General features: G+C 47.1%; 1 protein-coding gene across 1 annotated transcript; it reads left to right on the forward strand.

Moving 5' to 3' along the window:
• Positions 1-4674: 4674 nt before the first annotated feature.
• Positions 4675-24310, forward strand: LOC115097342 (whey acidic protein-like). Its single transcript, XM_029613072.1, has 5 exons — positions 4675-4834; positions 19062-19211; positions 20077-20217; positions 20904-21047; positions 23153-24310. The coding sequence occupies exons 1-5, from the start codon at positions 4741-4743 to the stop codon at positions 23155-23157; spliced, it is 534 nt and encodes a 177-aa protein (XP_029468932.1). The 5' UTR covers positions 4675-4740; the 3' UTR covers positions 23158-24310.
• Positions 24311-26046: the final 1736 nt, after the last annotated feature.

Genomic DNA, 26046 nt, shown 5'->3' on the forward strand with positions numbered 1-26046 from the left:
GAGAAGCTTAGAGACTGGAGGAGTTTGACAAAACATGGGCCGCTGTGGTGAATAAATTAGAGCAGGGCTTCCCAACCCAGTCTTCGGGACACAGCTGGCCAGTCAGGCTTTCAGGATATCCACAATCAATATGCATGTGCAGTGCTAATACTAGTTTAATGATGGCTTTCATGTCACTCTAGTGATTTTTAATGCCCAAAACTTGCTTTGATTGAGTTTTGTCTTCTCTGCATTTCCCACATGCATTTTTACTAATATTTATAAAAATGTGTAACCTGCACTATCAACGTCCATAAAAACATCAGGACTTTAAGCATGCTGCCTATATTGAATAAGGCATGATTAACAAGGTTCCTTGGTCTACATTTGGTGAGTATTGCTTCATTGTTGCCACCCATCCTTTTTTCTTGAAAAAAATAAAATGTGCACATCTTCATCTATCCTTCCGATCTGAATAAACCATTTTCCTAATTAAACCTATAAAAACGGTTAGTGGAAACAAAACTCGGAGCCATCTTAAGAGCTTTGATGGCGCTCTCAGACTCTATAGAGTCCTGGTTCATCTCTTCTCAAGTACCCTCTTTGTTCTTTTCCTAATAAGGAGGGTTGGAGATGTTAGCGAAATTGCCCTTAGCCAGTCCTCCAGCCCATTTGCTTCTCCAGTTTAAAGTTTAGAACCGAACTTATGTTGGGACCTAAGGAAGGGTGTGTTTGTTCCCAAAAGCTCGTGAAGGAATGCATTGTTAGTCCAATAAAAAGTTATCACCTTCAATTGTTTTTGTATGTTAACCTTTATTTTAATACTTCAGCAGACCAATTCCTTCTTGAAACTAATGCCTAAAACTTGTAATCATGGGTATCATCAGACCCTCCTTTTAAGCAGCAGGTCTATAGTTTTCCTTCTAAAAGTTTGAAGAATTCTCCTTATGTTTCTCAACATAACTATTCACCTTGGATTCAATTGTCAGTGGAAATCTTAGTTTTAATATGCATTAGCAATTAGCAGCCATAAAATTGTTGATAGGGTAGGATATTTTTTTAGTAAACATGTCCTTTATCATTTCTAGTGTGCACAGTGGCTTTTGACTTCACATTATTTACTTATGCGTTTGCCTTCAGCAGCAGTGCGTCTGGCCAGTTGCACCCCTTACTTTTTTGATTTATTTTCTGCTAGGCGTGCCATTGCTCTGAGGGTCTTTTTCACTTTGATAAAAGATGTTTTCTTCACATTTTTGACAGATACTGGTCTTGCATGCGAGCAGTGCATCCTGCACTGCAGCTTGCTCAACTAATTTAAAAAAAAAATTTTGCATACTGTAAAAAGCCATTTGGGCTGTATGTGTGAATGCTGGGGTTATCTCTATTGAGTCCTAAAGACCTGGGCAAATAAGTGCTGGAGAGAGCATGCAAATGAGGCAGACTTGTGAGGAGAGGAGGGGCAGGGGAGATATGAATAATATCTGAAAGGGTATTAATGATGCACAATAATCAAACCTTTTCCAATAGAAAAGAAGCTGTAGAACATAAAACATATGACTTGCCATACTGGGTCAGACTAAGGATCCATCAAGCTCAGCATCCTGTTTACAACAGTAGCCAAGCCAGGTCACAAGTGCCTGGCAGGTTCCCAAGAGGTAGATAGGTTCCAAGCTGCTTATCCCAAGAATAAGCAGTAGATCTCTGCAACTCTACCTTAATAATGGTTAATGGACTTTTCCTCCAGGAACTTGTCCAAACCTTTTTTAAATGCAGCTATACTAATAGCTTTCATTACATCCTCTGGCAACAAATTCCAGAGCTTAATTATGCGTTGAGTACAAATAATTTTTTCTCTTGTTAGTTTTAAATGTATTACCTAGTAAATTCATTGTGTGTCCCCTGGTCTTTGTACTTTTCAAAAGAGTAAACAACTGATTAACGTTTACTTGTTCCATTCCACTCATTATTTTATAAACCTTAGCCATCTCTTCTCCAAACTGGAGTCCTAACGTCTTTAGCTTAATTAGCTTTTGCTCATAGAGAAATCGTTCCAACCCCTTTATCAATTTGGTTGCCCTTCTCTGTACCTTTTCTAATTCTGCTGTATCTTTATGAGATGTGATAACCAGGACTGCACACAATACTAAAGATGAGGTTGCACCATGGAGTGATACAGAGGTGTTATGATATTCTCTGTTTTATTCTCCATTCCTTTCCTAATAATCCCTGGCATTCTATTTGCTTTCTTGGCTGCTGCTGCTGCACACTGAGCAGAACATTTCAATGTATTTTCAATGATGACACCTAGATCCTTTTCCTGAGTGGTGACTCCTAATGTGGAACTTTGTATTATGTAGCTATAATTTAGGTTACTCTTTCCTAAGTGCATCACTTTGCACTTGCCCACATTAAATTTCATTTTCCATTTGCATGCCCAGTCTCCCAGTTTTGCAAGGTCCTCTTGCAATTTCTCATAGTCCTCTTGTGATTTAGCATATCTGAATAATTTTGTGTCATTAGCATATTTGATCAGCTCACTTGTTGTTCCCATTTCCAAGTCATTTATAAGTTTATTAAAAAGCTGTGGTCCCAGAACAGATCCCTGGGGCTCTCCACTATTCACCTTTCTCCATTAGGAAACTTTACCATTTAGCCTTACTCTCTGTTTTCTATCTTTTAACCAGTTCCCGATCTACAATAGAACATTGCCTCCTATCTCATAACTTTTAAATTTTCTAAGAAGTCTCTCATGAGGGACTTTGTCAAATGTTTTCTGGAAATTCAGATACACTATATCAACTGGCTCAGCTTTAACCACATGTTTATTTATGCCCTCAAAAATGGTAGCAGATTGTAAGATAAGACTTCCCTTGGCTAAATCCATATGACAGTTTCTACATCTTGCCTGGCACAGACGTCAGACTCTCTGGTCTGTAGTTTCCTGGGTCACCCTTTAATCCCTTTTTAAACATTGGCATTATATTGGTAACCCTCCAGTCTTCAGGTACTATAGATGATGTTAATGATACCATAGTTTACAAATTTCCAATAGCAGGTCTGCAATTTCTTTTCTCAGTTTTTTCAGCATTCTGGGATGTATACCATCTGGTCCAGGTGATTTGCTATTCTTTAGTTTGTCAATTAGCCCTAGTACATCTTCGAGGTTCACTGAGATGTGTTTCATTTCCTCTGAATCATCACATCTGAATATCATTTCTGGCAAGGGTATCTCTCTTCCATCTTCCTCAATGAATACTGAACCAAAGAATTAATTTAGTCTCTCTGCTATGGCTTTGTCATCCCTAAGAGCCACTTTTATCCCTTGATCATGAAATGGTCCAATTGACTTCCTCACAGGCTTTTTACATTGAATGTACCTGAAATGTTTTTTATTATGAGTTTTTGCTTCTTTGGCAAGATTCTTTCTTTGCTTTCCTTATCAATGCTTTGCATCTAACTTGCTAATGCTTATGCTGTTTCCTGTTTTCTTCATTCGGATCCCTTTTCCATTTCTTGAAAGATGATCTTTCAGCTGTTATAGCCTCTTTTGCCTCACCTTTTAACCTTGCTGGTAGGGGACATAATATAAAGCTCCAAATATTTCTTCACAGAAATGGCAGTGAATGCATGGAATACCCTCCTGGAACCGGTAACGAAGACAAAAATGGTAATAGAATTCAAAAGGGCATGAGAGAAACACAGAGAATCCCTCATGGTTAAAGGATGGAAATGAAGAAAAGGTATAACCCATGCTAACTGGGGTAACCTGCATGGAGTGGCAGTTCTTACCGAACAGATTGGGGTAATCTGCATGGAGTGGCAGTTCTTACCCAACAGATTGGGGTAATCTGCATGGAGTGGCAGTTCTTACCCAACAGATTGGGGTAATCTGCATGGAATGGCAGTTTTTACCCAACAGATTTGGAATAATCTTCATGGAGTAGCAGTTCTTACCCAACAGATTGGGGATAATCTGCATGGAGTGGCAGTTCTTACCCAACAGATTGGGGATAATCTGCATGGAGTGGCAGTTCTTACCCAACAGATTGGGGATAATCTGCATGGAGTGGTAGTTACTAAACAACTTGTTAGGAAGATTGGATGGACCATTTAGGTTATTTTCTGCTGTCTCTTACTATGTTACTATGAAATCTGGGCAACGATTTTTGGTTTCTTGCCCTTAATTCACGTTGTCGCGTCTCATGCATACTCGCTGCCATTTCCCCACTGTTTTCTGTAGGGGATCAATACCATTGGAACAACTCTGCATATCCAAAAAAGGACATTGATGCTCATGAATATTTTCATGAGCATCAATGCACCTCAGAGCTTGCTGGGGCTCAACTGCCTCAATAAATGCTTTTTATTGCCATAATCACTGCAGTTTGACTTCACGAGTATCCTCTGCTTAAGCTCTGAATCCCATTTTTGTATTCACCAGGGTGTTCACTATGGCCTCCTTACCTCAAGTTGGGCGACTCAACCAATAATCTTTTTTTTTTTTTTTTTTATAAGCATGTAAATGATTTAATTTACTTTTGTCTTATGTATACAAAAAGTTCTAGATAGTGCATATTGTTACGGTGACCTCAATAAAGAATAAACCAGAAGAGAGTCATTATCTAAGCCAGGTTGTGAAGCAGGAAGTATATTGCTTGATAGCTAGTTCCCTCCCTCTCATGCTTTGGGTCCACCTCTCTTTGGCAGCTTAAATCCCAGCCTGATTCTGCCTCAGGGCATTTGGAAGCCACAAGAAACTGCATGATGAGGACCGAAGGTGGTATCTTCTTTTTGGTTCTCGCTCTTTGCTCAGAACTTCACCTTACATCTAGCCACCATGAGCCGCTGCCAGTAGGTGAGTACAGTAGAGATTTTAGAGCAGCCAAGAGCATCACAGGGTGTAGGCTATAAGCAGGGAGCTGAGCTTCTGACTCCAAAGCATAGGCTGTGATATCAACCTGGAGTTATAACCCTGAATATTTTCAAAAATTGAAACTCCAGCAAATTGGGAAAATCCATGCCTACTTTATAATAAATATATTGACATGCTGCCCATTTAAATTCACAAACCCGCTAAGCAGATGTATGCATGCAGAAGGGTGGTGGTCAGCTGTTGCAGACGAAATTGTCTACTGGCATTTAGTCTTGTCCACCAGGCAACTCTGGATTTTTTTTTTTTTACCTGAGCGTTCCCATTCAGTACTATAATAGTTTCCAGGGAAATTATCTCATAACTGTCTCAGTCAGCACACAGTAGAGATCTCACTTCTCTCTTCTTGCCTTCCTGTGACAGTGCTCCCAAAAAAACAACTGCAACTTGGGAAAAGTCTTCTAGGCTCCATCAGAAAGCCCTAGAGAGGCTGGCTTGATGGCCACTGGAAGTGGGGTTGCCAACTATTCAGGAGTGCCCTGGAATCTCCAGGAATGGAAGGGTGATTTCCAGGACACTGCGGCAAAAAAAACTGAAGAAATCCTAGAGGGAATTCTCAGAATAAAATGAAAAAAGATTATTAAACAGTGAATCTAGATCCATCGTATTGACTTCTTGTTAGTTTCTTATATTCCTGAAATGGTCCTGTCAGTGTTTGTGATGTCAGAGTTTAATGAAAAAGACAGAATGAACAAATACACTGAATTTCAGGATACCCAACCTGTGTAAATAATGTGCAATAGCATTTATTTATTTGGCAAACCAATGCCTTATCAATAATCTTGTAACACTGTCCAGTTAATTTTTTTAACTGAATGGAATTAGTTGAGACATAAACCATGTGTAAATATACATTTAAAAAGTGAAGTAACCTCAGCAACTCTTTCAAATTAAATTAATGATATTGCAACTCATTTTTCAATATTATTTATGTCCTGAAATCTGACAAGCAAAGGTGCTTGTTGTCCCTTGAGAGGAAGAGTTTCAACATATTCGGTCCTTAAAGCCGTTTCTATATCGGGTGATGAAATCCGAAGGAACAGGTCCAACCAGAGCTGGCAACCCTGTCTAGGGGCTATAATCACACATTGTTGTGAGGAAGGGAGCACACTCTTACACCACAGATCAGACAATGTTGGGCGTGGCTGCAGGGTAGGGTGGTTGTAGCTATTGCTTATTGCTTAATAGGGACATGCTGCCATTGTTTAAAACAATATGGAAAACACCAATGATATCTTTTTATTTTATTTTGTGTCCTTTCCCATTTGCAATGGCACATAACAAAAGAAAATATTGTTGGTGTTTTCCATGTTATTGTTGGTCCAGGGTCAGTGCCGCCATAGCCAGCCTTTGTAAAACTCGCAGGCTGGCACTTCCTGACTCCTGTTCTTCAGCACTGCATCAGAGGTGCCCCAGCCTGCACATTTCAAAAAATGCTCACGGTGCCAGCACGGGGCCGCTGACTAGTCCCCGAAGATAGGACCAATGGCGCCTCTGGAGTCAGCTGGCACCATTTAGAAAATCGTGCTGCCACTTCACCATCAGAGATGTCAAGTAAGTTTTGGGGAGGTCCAGGGAGGGTGGAGGATTATTTGTTCAGGGCAAGAAGGGCACAGCTTCAGGGGACATTATTTTATTTTTACATTTTCACCACTCAAAAGTGCAGGAAGGAGGCTGGGGGAGGGGATCCCACTAGACCCCCAGGGATTTCTTTGACTCCAGGCTGGGCGGGGCGGGGGGCACTCTGGAGCCTTTAACTGAAGACCTGAAGACCCCAGGAGCATTGGAACACACATTCATGTCCCAATGCTCCTGGGGGGAAATTAGCTGCATCTTTTGAGGTGTAGTTAACTTTCCAGTAGTAGCACAGCTAGCAAAGATCTTTCGCATGCTGTGCTACCCATTGCCATGGAAATAAGCTGCTTTGCATACTGATCATTTCCATACCCACACTGCACCTAATTTTTGGAGCCAGAAAAAATGCGCAGAACTTGAAAGCTCTGTGTGCTATTTCCATTTTCCTGTGATAACGTGAAACTGGAAGATGTAATAAAGCAGACTGACAAATTAAAGAGTAGTAAATCACCTGGACCGGATGGTATACACCCCAGAGTTCTGAAAGAACTAAAAAATGAAATTGCAGCTCTATTACTAATAATTTGTAACTTTAAACTGGACCATTAAAATTGTCCATTGTATCTGAAGACTGGAAGGTAGCCATTGTAACCTAGATATTTAAAAAGGGCTCCAGGGGTGATGCAGGAAACTACAGATCGGTGAGTCTGGCTTCAGTGCTGGGAAAAATCATGGAAACTATTCTAAAGAACAAAATCACAGAACATATAGAAAGTCTTGGCTTAATGGGACACAGCCAGCATGGATTTCCACAAGAGAAATCTTGCCTCATCAAGCTATTACATTTTTTGAAGGAGTTAATAAATATGTGGATAATGGTGAGCTGCTGACTATATTGTATTTGGATTTTCAGAAAGCATTTCACAAAATCCGCCATGAGAGACTATGGGGAAAATTAAAAAGCCACAGGTTAGAAGGCAATTGCTGTGTTGGAGGTGGACCCTTGTCCTGGTGCAGGATTGGTATGGCCCTCTGGTCGGACCCTGAAAGCGCCTGTCACCAGGAGGCGGAGCACACAAGCAGACAAAGGCTAGCTGGAGTTTCACCAATAGCAATCCGGGGTTTCCGCAGGTTGAGCCCTTGAGTATCCAGACCGCCTGGACTTAGGTGGGCCTCCGAGGGTCTCCCGGAGAGGTAGTGAAGAGGTGTGCCCACGACGAGCAAAGGTGCGCGGCTGGTGAAGAAAGAAGGGACTAGACCTGAACCAGGATCACCGAGACCTCAGGAAGGCAATAGGAAATGAAAGTCCTCCGGGCGAGATAGGCAGCACCTACTGGTCTAGTCTGAGGTAGGCCGCGGGCAGCGTCCGAGCAGGCTGGTCTGGTGGTCACAGGAGCGAACAGAGTATCCGCGTGAAGAGCAAGGGTCAAAGCCAGGGTATCCGTCCGAGGGTGGTCAGCTAAAGCAAGGGTCAGTTCCGAGATCAGTCTGAGTCAAGATGAGCAGAAGTCAGTTCCAGGCGGCGGTCAATGTGGTCAGGCAAGCAGAGGTCAGTACCGTGAATCAGTCCGAGAAGGTACGACAAGAGGAAGAACGTGGAGCAGGAATCAGGACAGGCGCTGGAACACAGAGAGTCCCATGGAAACACAGGAATGCAGGAGCACTGGAACAAGACAGGAACACAGGAACGCTGGAACAGACAGGAACGCAGGAACACTGGAACAGAGACAGGATCAAGGAAGCAGGAGAACACAGGAACGTAGGACAGCAACTAGCTACACCGAAGCCTCGCCTTAAGTAGGAAGCCTCACGTGACATCATTGGGTGGCGTCCAAGACGAGGTTCCCGTCCTGGGCCCTTTAAATGTGCAGACATCAGCCGCGCACGCGCCTAGGGGTGGCACTGAAGACACTGAACTCGCAGAGCCTCTATGGGAGCTCCGCTGAGAGGCCTGCGGCATGGAGGAAGCCGGAGAGGCCTGAGGAGATCGTCGGGGATGTCGGGAGCTGGCAGCCGCAGCAAGGGAAGAGGAGCCGGAGCTTGTGGAGGGAAGTGCGAGGTGAGCAGGCCTGGTTACGACACCAACACAGCCGGAACGTGCAACAATACCCCCCTTCTAGGCCTCCCCTTTACCAGCTTGGGCTTCTCTGGGTGCTGAAGATGGAAGCTGTGGAGGAGGTTTTGTCAATGATGTGGTGAGAGGGCTCCCAAGAATTTTCTTCTGGGCCAAAGCCATCCCACAAAAGGAGGTACTCCCAGTGCCCTCTACGGCGTCGGACATCCAGGACTTCTCTCACTTGAAGAGTGTTCTTGGACTCTGCTGAGACTTGTGTTGGAGATGGAGGTCTTCGAGGCGGCCAAGAAAATACTAGGGGTTTGAGCAGAGACACATGGAAAGTGTTATGGATTCCAAGGTGCGCAGGTAACTTTAACTGGTATGTGACAGCTCTCACCTGTCGTAGGACGGGGAATGGCCCCACATACTTGGAAGCCAGCCGTTGAGAGGGCAACCAGAGACAGATGTGTCTGGTGCTGAGCCAGATTCTTTGCCCAGGCAGGAACACTGGTACGGCACGACGATGGGCATCTGTCACATGCTTTGCTCGGTCGGCCGCTTGGTGGAGACACTCCTTTACTTGGTCCCACAGCCGACAAATGGTCTGGGCAGTGGACTGGGCTGTTGGTGAAGGCACGCTGAGTGGAATCAGCAGAGGTAGGCGGGGCTGATGGCCAAAGACCACTGTGAACAGAGAAACTTCTGTAGCGGAGGCAATGTGGGTGTTGTGAGACAGCTCTGCCTGTGGGAGGAGGTCGGCCCAGTTGTCTTGCTGATCGTTGACATATGACCGAAGGAAGGCTTTAAGGGACCGGTTGGTCCTCTTGGCCTGGCTGTTAGCTTGTGGGTGGTATGCTGAAGTTAAATTCAAGGTGATATTAAACTTTCTACAGAGGGACCTCCAGTATTTTGCGGCAAATTGAAGGCCACGAACCAAAACTATTTCTTGCGGAAGTCCGTGCAGACGAAAGAGTCAAGCCAGTTCCAGGGCCGATGGTATCCCAGATAAGGGGACAAAGTGGGCCATTTTAGAGAAACGGTCTATTATGACCCAGATTACAGTATGCCCCTTGGAAGGGGGCAGGTCCACGATAAAGTCTGTAGAGTAGTCCATGGAAGTGGTTGGAGAAGTCCCCAAGTCTGTAGAGTAGTCCAGGAAGTGGTTGGAGAAGCCCCCAAGGACGTCCAGTAGGGGGTTTTTGTTGAGCGCAGACAGGGCACGAGTCAACATAGTTTCGGGAGTCCTTGACCATACCAGCCCATCAATAATGTCTGCGAAGCATCTCAAGAGTTCGGGCTCGGCCGGGATGGCCAGCAAGTTTGGAGTCGTAGGCCCAACGGAGTATATGTTCCTGGAGGCGACGGGGCACCACCGTCTTACCGGCTGGTACAGTAGTAGTGACTGCGATGGAGATACAGGCAGGGTCAATGATATGCGCAGGAGTCTCGAGGATATCCTCCAGCTCTAATGAGCATGAGAGCGCATCTGCGCGGAGGTTCTTTGCCACCGGGCGGTAGTGAAGCTCAAAGTTAAAGCATGCAAAGAAGGGTGCGGTCTGCAGAACACCCACACACATTACCCTAATCTACACATGTGTGCATTGTAATTTTTTTTATACTTTCATTCACCACCAAAGGATAAGATATTATGATTAATCTATTTTAAAGTTGTCACAGATAAGAACAGGCATAAAGTATCACACCCACCAATTAGTATTTATGATGAAACTATGTTACCGTAACCTGATGGCACCTGTTTAGTGAATACAAACCAAGACATCTACCAACATTAATATTTGTGCCTTGTTGTAAACCGTTATGATGGTACCTAGCTTAACGACGGTATAGAAAATATTTTAAATAAATAAATAAATAAAGAGGGCCCAACGGGCCTGTCTCTGATTGAGTAGCTGGGCTTCTTTCAGGTGTTCTAGGTTCTTATGGTTGGTAAAAATAATAAACCTGTGTTGCACCCCTTCAACCCAGGGACGCCATTCTTGGAGGGCGAGTTTCACAGCCAGAAGTTTGCAGTCCCCAATGGTATAGTTCCGTTCTGTGGGGGAGAACTTATGGGAATAGAAGGAGCACGGGACAAGGGCTCCCTTGGTAGAGTACTGACTAAGGACCACCCCGGCCCCAATGGCGGATGCATCGACTCCACAATGAAGGGGCGGCTTGGGTCTGAATGGCAGAGGCACGGGCCAATACGGAAGGCTTCTTTCAATGCTTGGAACGCAGACTGGGCCTTGGGACTCCAGACCCGAAGGTCACTTCCTTTCTTTGTCATGACGGTGAGTGGAGCAGCCAGCATGGAGTAGTCTGCTATAAAGTGACGATAATAATTTATGAATCCAAGGAATCTTTGTAGGGCCTGCAGACCCACTGGCTGGGGCCAATCACGAATACCTTGGAGCTTTTCCGGGTCCATGGTAAACCCTTGACTAGAGATAATGTAACCCAGAAATGGAAGGCTGGACTGCTCAAAAAGACATTTCTCCAGTTTGGCATAGAGGTGATAGTCCCTGAGTCACTGGAGAACGGCTTGGACGTGGGAGCGATGGGAATCCAGATCCTTGAAGAAGATCAATATGTCGTCCAAGTACACTATGACGAAAGAGTACAGAAGGTCTCGAAAGATCTCATTCATCATCCACTGGAAGATGGCGGGAGCATTGCAAAACCCGAAGGGCATTACTACATACTTGTAGTGTCCATCCCGTGTATTAAACGCAGTCTTCCATATGTCTTCAGGCTGAATCCGGACTAAGTTATAGGCTCCACACAGGTCTAACTTTGTGAAGATTTGAGCCCCTTGCAGCTGATCAAAGAGCTCACTGATGAGCGGGAGTGGGTACCGGCCCTTCCAGGTAACGGCATTCAGACCCCTGTAGTCAATACAGGGCCTTAGGCTCCCATCTTTTTTCTTTACAAAAAAGAACTTGGCGCCCACCGGGGAGATAGAAGGTATTATAAACCGCTTGGCTAAGTTTTCTTTAATATATGCAGACATCGCCTGGGTCTCCGGGAGTGAGAGAGGGTAAGTTCTGCCTTTGGGTGGTGTAGAGCCAGGTAAGAGTTCTATAGGGCAATTAAAATTCCGGAGCGGGGGCAGAATATCAGTCTTCTGCTTGGAAAATACATTCTGATAGTCCATGTAAGGAACAGGTAACCCGGGAAGAGTTGTGGGAGTTAGTACTGGTAAAGATGGGGACACCCGCCATAAACAATGGGTTTGACATAGAGAGCCCCACTGGGTCAGTTGAAGCGATTGCTAGTCAAAGTGGGGTGAATGTACTTGAAGCCATGGGAGACCAAGGACTATGGGGTGTATTGACCGTTTTAGGATCAGGAGGGTAATTTCTTCTTTGTGGAGGGTCCCCACAGTCAGTCAGATAGCCACAAAAAGGTGAGTGATACGGTCAGGTAGAGGTTCTCCGTGGATGGAGGAAATGCACAATGGCACCTCCAGTGGATGAGTAGGTATCTGTAGGAGAGTGACTATCGCTTCAAGGATGAAGTTCCCACAGGCCCCAGTATCTACGAGGGCGGTGGTAGCAAAGGAATGTGCCTCCCTGAGGAGGGAGACAGGCAGCAGCAGTTGAAGGCCAGGAACTGTGGCACCCAAGCTCGGGACCCCCCACGGGCTTAGGCTTTGGAGTTTCCCGGACACACCGGACAGGTCTGGAGAAGATGGCCGGAACCCCCACAGTAGAGGCAGAGACCAGACTTTCTTCTACGGAGGCACTCCTCGGGAGTAAGGCGACCACGGTTTATCTGCATGGGTTCCTCCAGGCCGGAGGAACCCATGCAGGGGTTGAGGGCTCGCCAGTAGTGCCTTTAACCTGGGGCTCGTAGACCGGGGTGGTCGCAGGGCGGGAGGTCGGAGAGCCTTTACTTCCCGGTGCTGTTCCCAGAGACGGTGGCCTATCCGCCCAACCAGAGAGATAAGTTCTTCCAAGGATGTAGGGATCTCTCAGGTGGCCAATTCTTTCAGAACAGGAGACAGTCCCTCAAGATAGAGTGCCCACAGGCAGTCCTCCTGCCACCCCAACTTGGTTGCCAGAGTTCGGAACTCCACAGTATATTAGGAAAGTGAGTCTGATCCCGGGCGGAAGTGTAGGAGATGGTGGCCAGTGACCACCTGTCAGCAAAGGTCGCTGGCCACCTTTGCTGACAGGTGAGTCGCTGGTGAGTCAGAATGCTGAGATAAATAGGGGAAGCTGCTGTAGTATTGAGTCGGAGCACTCCCAAAGCGGGGAGGCCCATGCCAGGACCTCCCCCTCCAGATGAGATAGAATGAATGTGATCTTCATCACTTCATCCGTAAAGAGAGTGGGTTGCAGTGAAAACTGCAAGTAGCATTGATTGATAAAACTTCAACAGAAACGAGGATCCCCATTGAAACGGGGAGGAGCTGGGAGGGCAAGCAGTGCCCGTGAGGACGGTAAGACAGTGGACGAGCTGTGGACGAGAGCCCTGGATTGGCCGTAGAGGACTCCTCGAGTTGAGAATGCAGTCTTTCCACTGAGGTGGCCAATGCTTCAATGAATTGTTGCTGCTCCTGGACACGCGTAACCAGACCAGGGATGGCCCACAAGGCGGGGGACTCCTCTGAGTCCATGGCCTTGGCAACCAATTGCACTGGAGGTGGACCCTTGGCCTGGTGCAGGATTGGTACGGCCTCTGGTCGGACCCAGAGAGCACCTGCCACCAGGAGGTGGAGCACACAAGGAGACAGAGGTTAGCTGGAGTTTCACCAATAGCAATCCGGGGTTTCCGCAGGTTGAGCCCTTGGGTACCCGGACCTCCTGGACTTAGGTGGGCCTCCGAGGGTCTCCCGGAGAGGTAGCGGAGAGGTGTGCCCACCACAAGCAAAGGTGCGCAGCTGGTGAAGAAAGGAGGAACTAGACCTGAACCAGGATCACCGGAGACCTCAGGAAGGCAACTGGAAATGAAAGTCCTCCAGGCGAGATAGGCAGTGCCTACTGGTCTAGTCTGAAGTAGGAAAACACAAAGGATTAGATGCCCAAGTCTTTTTCAATCTTTATTGCAGTGGAGACGTATATTTTAAAAATGCCCGACTCATGCCGAGTTTCACCATCTGTGTGACAGCTGCCTCAGGGACTTAGACTCTCATTGAAAATTCGGACCAATGATAAAGGGTCAAGCTTAGAAATCAATCTCATTTAAACCAATCTGTAATGGGAGCAAGTCTTAAATGCTCTGAATAAGTCACAATCCTGTGGGCTCTATTCAAATGACAGTGCCTTCAGTCCTCAAAACGGATGTGTAGTCTCCACTTTACACAGCAAATTGATTTGCACTGAGGCAGCCATCACACGGACGGCGAAACTCGGCCTGAGTCGGGCATTTTTAAAATATACGTCTCCACTGCAATAAAGATTGAAAAAGACTTGGGCATCTAATTCTTTGTGTTTTCCTAATGGCTTTTTTAGATCGCCTACCTTCTTGTTTTCTGGGTCTAGTCTGAGGTAGGCCACAGGCAGCATACGAGCAGGCTGGTCTGGTGGTCACAGGAGCGAACAGAGTATCCGAGTGAAGCGCAAGGGTCAAAGCCAGGGTACCCGTCTGAGGGTGGTCAGCTAAAGCAAGGGTCAGTTCCGAGATCCATCCGAGAGTAGTCAAGGCAAGCAGAGGTCAGTTCCAGGCGGCGGTCAACATAGTCAAGAGCAGGCAGTGGTCAGTTCCAGGCAGCGGTCAAACGTGGTCAGGCAAGCCTCGGTACCGTGAATCAGTCCGAGAAGGTACGACAAGAGGAGGAACGAGGCACAGGAATCAGGACAGACGCTGGAACACAGAGAGTCCCATGAGAACACAGGAATACAGGAGCACTGGAACAGAGACTGGATCAAGGAAGCAGGAGAACACAGGAACGTAGGACAGCAACTAGCTACACCGAAGGTGTAGACCCGATTGTCAAGGCAAGGTTCTGGGGACAGAGCCTCGCCTTAAGTAGGAAGCCTCACGTGACGTCTTCAGGCAGCATCCGAGATGAGGTTCCCGCCCTGGGCCCTTTAAATTGCAGACGTCAGCCTCGCGTGCGCCTAGGGGCGGGGCTGAAGACATTGAAGATGCGGAGCCCCTACGAGAACTCCCCTGAGAGGCCTGCGGCGTGGAGGAAGCCGGAGAGGCCCGAGGAGCGCATTGGGGACATCGGGAGCTGGCGGCCGCGGCAAGGGAAGAGGAGCCGGAGCTTGTGGAGGGAAGTGCGAGGTGAGCAGGCCCGGTTGCGGCACCAACGCGTCCCAGGGCGCGCAACAGCAATGGCCTATTGTGGATTACAAACTGGTTTAAAGATAGAAAACAGAGAGTAGGATTAAATGGTCAGTTTTCTCCGTGGAGAAAGGTAAACAGTAGAGTGCCTCAGGAATCTGTACTAAGACCTGTGTTTTTTAATATATTTATAAATGATTTGAAAAGGGGGAAAACAAGTGATGTGATCAAATTTACAAACAATACAAAATTATTCTGAGTTGCGAAATCACAAGTGGATTGTGAAAAATTGCAGGAGGACCTTGCGAGATTGGAAGATTGGGCATCCAAATCTATATAAATAAAAATATTAGTTTGTACAAAATCGCTAATCTCAGAAACCACTTCACCGATTGCTTTCAAATTTGGACACAACCTTCCTTTCACTTACAGGAAGGTTCTTCTGAACTTACATTACATATATGTCACACCTGTGACAGGTAAAAAAGGTTTAAAAATTGGTTCCACAAAACAACGACATCTGGTGGACATCAGACGTCAGCGCATCCTCTTACACCTTTCACAAACACTCACACACCCCACACACATGACAAATGTATTTAATTCACACACCCTCCGAACACACAGAAATGCACACTCCTCACACACACACACCCCCCCACACACACACACATACACGCCAATTGGACTTACGTCACACACCCTGCCAAAACACACCAAAACGCACCAAATTCCAGGCTGCTACACCGGGGGGCCACACACATGTCACATGTTGGCAATTCCCACACCCTCCGAACTCACACTAAAACACCCTCCTCACACCCCCCACGCACATGCCTGTTCTACTTACTGCCCACACCCTCCGAACACACACAAAAGCGGAAACAGGTCCGCGCTGCTCCAGCGTGGGGTCCAAGAACGGTCCGGGACACATCGCGTACACTACGGCCGTCGGCTGCCAGCAATCAAAATGGCGCCGACGGCCCTTTCCCTTACTATGCCACTCGGAGACAACCCCATGTGACATAGTAAGGGCGAGGGCCCGTCGACGCCATTTTCAGGACTGGCAGCCAGCGGACCTTTGCCCTTACTATGTCAGAGGACCTAGCGCTCCCATTACTCCTCCACGGTGACATAGTCAGGTGAAAGGGCCGTCGGAGCCATTTTCATTGCTAGCAGCCGACGGCCCGAACCCAAGACTTCGATCTCGAACCGAACACCCGCTCCACCGACTGACTGTTTGCACAGGTATCCGGGGGGGCTGCACGGTGGGGGGGCCTTAGTTATTTTCTTGCGCGCGTGTTCAGGGGAGGGGGTGTTTCGGTCATTCTGCAACTCTCGCGGGGGGCGGGAGGGGGTGTGGGGTGTGTATTTAAACACTGCGTTTATGGTGGGGTTCTTTTGGGGTGGAAAGATGGAGGGCACACACAAACACAAACACAAAACGTCCCTGATCTCGGAAAGGCACCTAATTAGCCCTCTACAAAACAATTAACTAAATAGAGAGTGCTAACTTGGTTAGCCACTCCCCTATTTTGATACAGAACACGCACAACCTCCCACTGTCGGACCACGTTTACCACCACCAATTTCTATTTCGGTGTTTTTTTCTCAATCGGCATCCTAGCTGCTTCTTACAGTCTGGGTCCTCTTACCTAAGAAAGCATACATTTCAGGGGATGGAGAATGAGGGGAGAGCTGAGTGTGAGGGGAGAGAGTTGGAGTGGGGACAGGGGAGGGAAGGGGGGGTGAGTGACCAAGGGGGAGGAGGATTAGTGACTGAGGTAAATGAGCAAGGGGAAGGGGGAGGGAGGGTGGGTAAAGAACCTGACTCTGCCACTGCAACGCGTGGCTGGGTACCGCTAGTGGTAGATGAATTTTAATGTGGACAAGTGCAAAGTGATGCACATAGAGAAAAGTAACCTGCACTGCAGTTACATGATTTAGATTCCATATTAGCAGTTACCTCCCAGGAAAAGGATTTAGGTATCATAATGGACCATACTATGAAATCCTTGGCTCAGTGTGCAGTGGTGGTCAAAAAAGCAAACAAAATGTTAGGAATTATTAGGAAAGAAATGGAGAATAAAACAGATAATATCATACTACCTTTGTATCTCTCTATGGTGAGAATACATCTGGGATACTATGTGTAATTCTGGTCACCGCATCTCAAAAAAGATATAGTTGAAGTGGAAAAGGTATAGAGAAGGGTGACCAAAATGATAAAGGGGATGAAATGGCTCCCTTATGAGGAAAGTCTACAGAGATTAGGTTTGGAGAAGAGATGACTGAGGGGGGATATGATAAAGGCCTATAAAATCATGAGTGGAATAGAACAGATATATGTAAAATGGTTATTTACTCTTTCAAAAAATACAAAGACTAGGAAACACTCTCTGAAGTTATTAGGTAACACATTTAAAACAAATCATAGAAAATTCTTTTTCACTTAACACACAATTAAGCTCTGGAATTCATTGCCAGAGGATGTGTAAAAGCAGTTAGCATAGGTGGGTTTAATAAAGGTTTGGCTCGTTTCTGGAGGAGAAGGCCATAAATTGTTACTAACCAAGTATACTGGGGGAATAGTCATTATTTATCACTGCGTGTTAGCAGCATGGGATCTATTTACTGTTTGGGATCTTGCCAGGTGCTTGTGATTTGGATTGGTCACTGTTGGAAACAGGATGCTGGGCTTGATGGACTCTTGGTCTGACCCAGTATGGCAAGTCTTATGTTCTAAATGTATTAGCGCAGCTTACTAACTAACCTCCATGTAGAAGCCAGAAGGTGAATGTGTAGCTATAAGGGCTCTCTCCTTACTAGGATTAAGAGCTTTATTTACTAAGCTGTTTCCCCATAGGAACAAAATGGGGAAAAAAACAGAGGGTAATTTTCAAAAGCATTTGTGCACATAAACCCTGGGTTTATGTACATAAATGGCCTTTTGAAAATTGCTCGGGGAGAGGGGAGAGGTTGGCCACTTAAAAGTACACACAAAAGCCATTCCGCGTGTACTTTTAATGCACGCTGCAAAAGAGGTTTTCCAGGGGGAGGGGCAGCGGAGGGGGCGGAGTTGGATTTGGTGACACTTTTTGCACACAACTTTGTGTGTGAGTGTTAGTGCCAGTTCTGTGCACATCTGCAAATTTTCAAAGTGGATTTATAGGCATAAAACTGTTTGGAAAATTCTGGCTAAATTCTGTGAGCAAAAACTACCTGCGGGCTGTCTGAAAAGTTACTCTCTGGGACGGTAACTTTTAAACAGCCATGCGGGCACACATGTGTGCGCATATGCCGGCTTGTGCTAAAGGACATGGACAATTGATCCCATACGCACGTATATGTGCACAAGGTATAAAATAGGCCAATCGTGCGTACATGTACGTGCAATTTTAAGTGGGTTCATTTCCCTGTGTGTGTAAATTCTGCTTCCACCGCATAAGTGAGGGGATTTTAAAAAGAGCGCAAGTCCACACCAATTCCAGTTTCACCAGTTCGTTCCCAGTTTGCCAGGCAAGGGATAGGACTTTCCAAACCCCTCTCCCCTAGTTTTACCGTCTCCCTTTTCCCCTCTTAGCCACGACCCTTAAGACCCCGCTGACTAGCCTAGATTTTTTTTATTTTATTATTTACACGCCATCCATAGCAGTAGTAAAGTTATGCGGCGGGGGACCCTGGCGCGCGCATGTGCACGTGCTTGCACGCACATTTCATGTTAAAGTCCCGGAACGCCCATGTCCTGTCCTTGCCCTGCCCAGATCACGTCCACACCCCGCCCCTTTTTTTTTAGCAGGAGATATGCGCGTACTCGTGCGGACTGTACGCATAACTCCCACTTTTGGAGCGCACAGGGCTTGTAAAATTTGCCTGTCTGTACATAGCAGCCCACTTTTCAAAATGATTGGGGGTGCTGAACTAAATACAAAGCAACCCCTCCCTGGACAAAGCAAAGGGCCAACACCTACGAGTGAGTAAACCCTGAGGGCATTCTTTAGGCCTGTCCTGTGATATCTCTGGAATGGATGTGTAAGATAGAGCGGCTTTTTTACTCTCTCTGTGTCATTTCTGGGAGTAAGATCATCAGGATGTCCTTTTAGTGTCCTCTTATGTTACACAATGCCAGCAGATGGGAGTGCCCGAGGCAGGGGGTGGCAAACGGGGCCTTTAGGGAGGGGGAGGATCACGAGAGTAATTCAAAGCCATCTGCAGCCAGCATTGACGGTACAATCTCTAATTTAACACAAGCGACAGCTTTTGACATTGCATGCTTTTCTGTTGCAGTAAAGCCCTGCTCCTGCCCAGCACAGAGGAAGCCATGCGACTACATCCACCCACCTCCCAAGATATGCCACGCTGGTCACTCTGATTGCCCAAAGAACACACACTGCTGCCCCTACTGCGATCATATGGCATGCCTGCCACCGCCAGAAGGTATCTGGTCAATCTGAAGTCTATGCAATGTCTGCATTTGTTCATACCGTATTCTCAAGACAGCTCTATGCTGGGTGTGGAGTTTGTTTAAAGCGAGTTTTCTTCCCTCTGAATTTTACCCCAAGGTTCAAGATTCATGTGATCCTTCACGCACCCCGATGAAAAGGATCAGCCCAAAGTTTAAGCCTGAAAAGTGACAAAAAATATGACTGAAATAGTTTCGACCTTATCAGTACAAAAAAAAAATTGATTTCAGCAGAAACAAATGGACTCCATCTGCTTTTTTGCTGGGAATGAATGCGTAACACCGAGGGTTTTATTTAGCCTTGCCTGTCAGTGTTCGTTCCCGGGAATGGGTGAGTGAGTCCTAAGCTCTCTCTGCAGTAGCGTTTGTGATGAGTTTGTAAGACTGAAGGATTTCTTTAGGCTCACCCTCTTGAAGCAATTTTTGAAATTGCGTTTCGTTGCAAAGGCTGTAGACTTTTTTTTTTAATCCGGGGGTCTTGCACCAATTTTAAAAGGAAAAGTTCGAACATAACTTTTGCCTTTGAAAATTGTGCCGAGATTAAAAAAAAAATTCCCATAGACATTTGCACCTGCTTTATTCCACTGGCATTTCTATTTCCCCATGGAAAAACACGCGTATTTTTGAAAATGCTAAGCCACATGCACTGTTGCATTACCCGCCCTAGCCCTGTCCCTGATGGGAATCTTTTAAGCAGCCAGTTTACTCCAGGTAAATGGCTTTTGAGCCCCGCCCTCTCTGAGATCAAACCTATCAATGGCTCCTAATTCAGGTCTGGTAGGGAAAAACCTGCTAAATAGCAAACAAGGGGCAATCTGCTCGTCTGTGTCTCCGTTACAGAAAAATGTGGCAGCTGCCCAAAATGGAAGCTACCATGCCTGTACCCGGCCCCCAAAACATTCTGCCACTGCGACGCAGAGTGCCCTGGTGAGATGAAATGCTGCGACCGCTGTGGATGGCAATGCATTCGACCTATGGAATGTAAGTGTTGCATTCCTCAGGGCCGGGTTTATGACGAACGTGCGATGAGATTGTTTGGCCGGCCCCTTCTTCCGGTCAAGAAAAGGCCTTCCAAACTTTTAGGCCCTTTGCTGGGCTCCAAGTGACATGGCTGCTGCCAGGGGGAAATTGGATGGAAGCTGTTAAGTACCTTCAGTCGTAATAACCCGGTATAGCCTCTCCTGTACCAGTTAGAAATGGATTTTCAGGCTGGGTCAGCGGCTCTCACTGGTAGTGCTGTGCTCGGCTGTTCGGAAAGTCCCTGGTTCAGTTCCAAAGTCGGTTCTTTCGCCCCCACCTCCATCCCGCGTCAGCTGGCACTGGGGTTTCTGCGGAGGCAGCGTTCACAATCTCCCGGGGGGGGTGGGGGGAGAACCATGGTCATGGCTGAAGAGAGATACCAGATGGCCAGATTCAGGGCCCCATGATTGCAGGGTTCCAGAAAGAGCCTTGATGCGTGGGCCCCCGGCCCAGGACCCATCACTGCACTGCTGGGGGCAGGGTGGTATTAAATTAGGGGGGGGGGGGGATCGTCCTGGGGGGAGCTGTGACACTTGTTTTAAACGAATGCCTTCTTTGCTTTGACGCCGTCGACCTGACTCCCCCTCTGCTGGGAGTTTTTTCAGAATGCTCTCAGGAGCCTCTGCGACCTTCTCTCTCTCTTACAGTGCATTCTGGGATGTGCCCACCAGTGCACAAATCGTGCGTTGCACCTGAATATAAGTGCGAGTGTGACAAGGATTGCAGACGGAAGAAGAAGAAGTGCTGCTTGGATAAGCATTGTGTCTGGCGGTGCATGTGGGCCTACCAAGGTAATCACTGAGATCCGTACTGAGATCTTCTTTTATTCCAGCCAGAACTGAGGTGGGATCAGAGTATTTAGCCCTTCAGTGGATGCCAAGCTGTAAGGTCTGAGGCTTGGGAGATCTGGTATAAGCAGCTAAGTAAGGGCGCCATGCAATAGGCAAATTAGGGGGTCATGCTAGCAAGGAGGCGCTAGGGTCGCTTGTGACGACCTTAACGCCTCTTTGCTAACACGACCCAGCGGCAGTGGGTCGTGTTAGCAAGTCTACTGGCCGTCTGCCAGTAATGAAAGCAGATGCCGATAGGGTTAAATAGGCACTAATCCCCCTATTGCATTAGGGGGTGGATTAGCGCCTATTTAACCCGTCTCCGACAGCGGGTTAATCAGCGCACTGTATTGCATCGGCTCCTAAGGCAGCCAGGCCATGGTAAGCAGGGCCAGCTTTGGGGGGGGGGGGGGGTGAGCTGTGCACGAGCCACTAGCAGCTGCTGCCATTCTGGTGCACACTCCCCGCCCCCAACCTGTGCCCTTCCATACTATCATGTGGGCAAAGTGAGAGGGAATCTGGGGTGGGTAATGGTGTGTGGGCAGAGTAGAGAGAAGGGGATAGCTCACCATAAGGAGGAGAGTGAGAAAGGGGGATGCTGTGCTGGAGCCACTGCCACTACCGTAGGGGGGGAGCGCTGTGCCAGACTGATACTATCACAAGGATGGGAAGGCCACTTTTGGTTCGTGCATAGGGGGTTGGTTAAACCACAGACAGCCCTGGTGGCACGCGAGGTCTGCGAGCACTGCTGGATTTCTTTTTTGATCTTGAGGTGTGCGTCTGATGAAATGCAGTGTCCTAGCATTAGGGGTAGACTGCATGCTCTCACGGGGCAGTGAACTGGCCAAAGCCAGTCCCACTCCAGACAAAGCAGTGCTTTTACATCAGAGCCCAGACTCCTAATCCCGGATGTTTATCGTGGTGATGAATAAAACAGAAATAACAAAGAGCAGCTTGAGTTTTCTCACATAATTTATTTACATGGTATTTAAGTATAAGCAGTTAGCTACCCCTTCCCGGAAATCCTTGCCAGCCTATTCATTTGCAGAGGCTTTAGAGCAGTTGAAGTGCTTCTAGGACTTTTATCCAGCGTGAACCCCATTTTAACATTAAAAAATTCACAAGAGCCCAAACCAGGAACAAAATAAAATAGGAAATGTTGACTCTCCCCTCCCCCTCTTTCAGCTGACCTTCGCACTCTTAGCCCTGACTTCCATTCCCTAACTGTGCACCTCCCCCATCTAAGTCACCCAAAGTAAGGTGAGGCAGGGGCCAGAGCGGGAACAGCTTTAGCAGCATTCAGTGCATGCACACAGGCCCCCCCGCCGTCTGCTCCGCGAGCCCGGGGCGGAGCCAAGACAAGGAATGTACGTGAGCTATGGCATCTGGAAGAGTTAAGGCCTGGTTTAGAAAGCATCATGCAGCAGCAGGAAGGTTTTGGGGAGCAGAGGAATCCTTTAAAGAACTGGTACCAAGTGTGCTGCCCATGAATATTGGGGAAAACCAGCTCTGCTGCAGCTGGCGGCAGGGTCATGTCCCATCTGAGCCAGCCCCCATAAAGACGGAGGAGCTGGACAGGGTCCGGAGGCCTTGGAAGCACTGTCAATCCATGATCCCCTGTGCCTTTAAGGAGGTTTAACTTGAACAGGGAAATAGCACTGCCCGTGGGCTAGTCCTGTAGAAGTCTGAGGTCCTCAGTTTTTTCTGTTTACTTTCGGCAGTTAATTATCCCCCTTCTGAGCACCTTAAAAGTTCAGGACTGCCTGGCCTAGGTGGGTCGCTATTTACATAATTGCTCTTTGGCAGCTTGTATAAAGTAGCTGCTACTGCCAACGAGGGAGAGGGGGAAGCAAAGACAGCGCGGGCAAGGAGAGAGTGAAAACACCAAAGAATGTTGCCAGAAAGTAAAGGGTTTTGTAACCACTACCAGGAAGATCCACATGGGATGGGGGCCAGGGATTAGGACACATAACTAGAGCCGAAGCCTAACGCTGTGTGTGCCAGTGCTGTAGAGAGAGACGTGCATGCTATTGCTTCTCATGGCCTGTTCTCTTCTTTAACCGTAGGGTAGACCTGGCTGGATCTGCAGCGTATGAAAGAGAGCGATCGCCTCCGGAAAGACTGCACTGGATTTAATGTCCATTTATTTGAGTCCGAGAATTCCCCCCCCCCCCCCCCCGAAGCAATTCTGAGCTCTTTTCCCCCTCTCTCCCTCACATTTTGAATTGTTATTTCTGGCTCTTGAGCCCAGATGATTTTGTGATTGGGGTTAGAAGGTGCAGACTTGTACTTTATATATCTTCTTTTTTCTGTGTGCGTCTCTCTCTGGGATTTCCCATGGATTGACGGGATCAGCTCTTTATTTGGGTCCCGGGGCTGAGCTGGAGGGAGCTCCCTTCTGTGGCAGACTCTCTCTCTCTCTCTCTCAGTCCTCTTCACAGGGTTGGCGCCATGACGCCTCAGACTGAAGAGAGACGATTATCGAAAGAGAATTCTCCTTCCTCCTGCTCCCAGAAACAAGAAGTTAACAAATTAAACACTCCATTATGACTCAGTGTGGGATTTCCCACTGTCTGGATTTAAAAAAAAAAAAAAAATTTTTCTCAGCATAGCATGAGGTCCAACACGTAATGTGCTTCCCTGTAACTGTAACCCCTCTTTGGGGGAAGTCCAGAAGGAGGGGCCTTTAGTAGTCATGGTTGAACAGACGGGGGCAGTGAAGCAGCCAGGCGAAGCAAACTGCTGAATTGGCTGACCAGACCCCTGCAGGGATGGGGAACTCTTCTCTGGTGATTTTTTTTTAGGCTGTACAGCTTTAAGGTACCCCTTCATTACTTCATGGGGGAAGATGAGGCTTGAGGCAATGAACTCAAACCACTTATTAACAAGTCCCAACCAAAGGCATAGTCATAGACAGGTGAAATCACTGGAGCCACAGCAAGATCAGCAGCAAACACTCTTCTTTCTGGGCTGGCTGAACCAGTTTAACTTTGCAAACTCATAAGCTCTTCTTGGGCCACCTCAGCTGGCCGCTGGGTCCCTGCTTGCATGAGCTGACTGGTAGCACTAAATGAAGGCGAAAAATCCTAGAAATGGCCAGGAGATTCTCACCTTCAAGGCCGGACCTCTTCGGAGCCCTGGCTTGAAAAAAAAAAAAAAAGAATTACTCAAGTCACCAGATGCAGGAAGGCAGAAAGAGCACTGGAGGAGAGGGCATTCTTAAAGGAGCCGGAGAAAGGCCAGCCTGAGAGAGAGCTGGGCAACAAGAGTCTTCCATATAGGAGCTGGCAAGCAGAGAGAGAGATTATCTCCTGGGCTCCCACCTACAGCTTCCTGCAGGGCTCTGAGCACCACCTCTGGGATTTCCCAGGAAAATTCTTTTTACAGGGGCTTAAAGACAAGGCAGGGCTCCTGATTATTTATTCTGCACCAGTGCTACACATAGTAACTTTTAACTGTTTACAGCTCAAATTATCCTTCTGTCCGTTTCCCTCACTCTCCAGGGTAACTGAACTGAACTTTTTTTCATCTTACCACAGCAGCACGCTCTCTCCTGCAGAAGTAACCAGGCTTCCTCCACTGCAGCCCCTATTACTCTTTGCTCTCTGAACTTCTCTCCCTCCAAGTTTTATAGCCAGACCATTTGCTCAGGGGGGCCGACCCCATCCCCGGTCTCAGGGCATGGGCCAAGCTTCACTGTCCTCCCTCCCGTTTGTGAGCATTGGCCCGTGTGCACATAAACTGGGTCAGCTCTTCACTCAGACCCAGTTCCTCCCCAAATCTCCTCCTCTCGTTCTCTAATCTCTTCCATTTCTCTTTTCTCTCAAACTTTCTCTCTCTCTCTGTCCAGCTCCTTATCTCCCTCTGCCGGGATCCTTTTGTGCCCTTTCGTGAGGGCTTTCCTGGGCCATACACACCATTCTGCCCCTGCTGTCAAACAATAAAGAGCCAACACTGGTCTCTGTTTATCAACCCGCCACTTGTGTCAACACGTGTTATTTACCATGGGATGAGGGCTGTTAATAACGTGCATTAGCACGCAAAGTGGGTTGATAAATAGATTGCATTGTTGCAGAAGCAGTTTATGAAGTTGTCTTTACCTCTTCTTTTATACCTCTTAGCAACCTCTGGTTTAAACTGTATTAATACAAATAAAAAAAAAATCATCTGTTGTATGCAACCAGAGACCTTTTTTTTTCATTGAACTTTTAATATATGTATTTGTTTTGCAGTTTTATGTGCCCTTTCCATTTCACCCAGTCATTATTTCAGATTGTCATGATGGTGATGCAGGTCCAACCTCGAGGAGTGGCCTAGTGGTTAGAGCAGTGAGCTGGGAACCAGGGAAACCAGGTTCCAAATCCTGCTTCTCCCACAGATGCTCCTTGTGACTTTGGGCAAGTCACTTCACCCTCCCTTGCCTCAGGTGCAAACTTACAATGTAAGCCCTCTGGGGCAGGGAAGTATCTACTCTTAATGGAAAATGTAAATTGCCATAGGCTCAGCTTTCGAATTCTCATTCCCATGGGGTACATCTGTGACGCTTTGCAAACAGATCAGGCCTTGCCCCCTTCACTATATATATAGCCAAGTCTTCAATTGGGGGGGGGGGGGGGGGATGTTGGTGTCAGTGTGACAGCCCAAACTGTTCCATTCAGGGAGACACCACAAAACTGATTAAGTGGCTTTCAATCTTAACAACTTAAACAGCCCCACAATTTACAAATACAGGTATAATTCCTTGAAAGTGTTTAGGAATTTTTACAGGGGAAAGTGACTGTTTAAGGGAGTTGGGAGGGTATGGGGGCTCAGGGAATAGCACATCCTTTTTAAGGCGCTAGAAAGCTTACTAAGGGAGCGATGTCATAAAAAACACAAAAATAGAGCAAAACACCTACACTGCCACTCACCCTGCCGCAATCCCCATCCTCTTCCTACTCATGTTTCTGAACTTGGCTAA

The sequence above is a fragment of the Rhinatrema bivittatum genome, chromosome 8, assembly GCF_901001135.1.
Source record: "Rhinatrema bivittatum chromosome 8, aRhiBiv1.1, whole genome shotgun sequence".
In the NCBI taxonomy this organism is placed as follows: Eukaryota; Metazoa; Chordata; class Amphibia; order Gymnophiona; family Rhinatrematidae; genus Rhinatrema; species Rhinatrema bivittatum.

Bases quoted from the DNA above. Each gene is read 5' to 3' on its own strand.
- LOC115097342 (XM_029613072.1), top strand. From the start codon at position 4,741: ATGATGAGGACCGAAGGTGGTATCTTCTTTTTGGTTCTCGCTCTTTGC. The intron at 4,835-19,061 runs GTGAGTACAGTA...TTTCTGTTGCAG, and splicing joins CCATGAGCCGCTGCCAGTAG to TAAAGCCCTGCTCCTGCCCA. The intron at 19,212-20,076 runs GTATCTGGTCAA...TCTCCGTTACAG, and splicing joins ATGCCTGCCACCGCCAGAAG to AAAAATGTGGCAGCTGCCCA.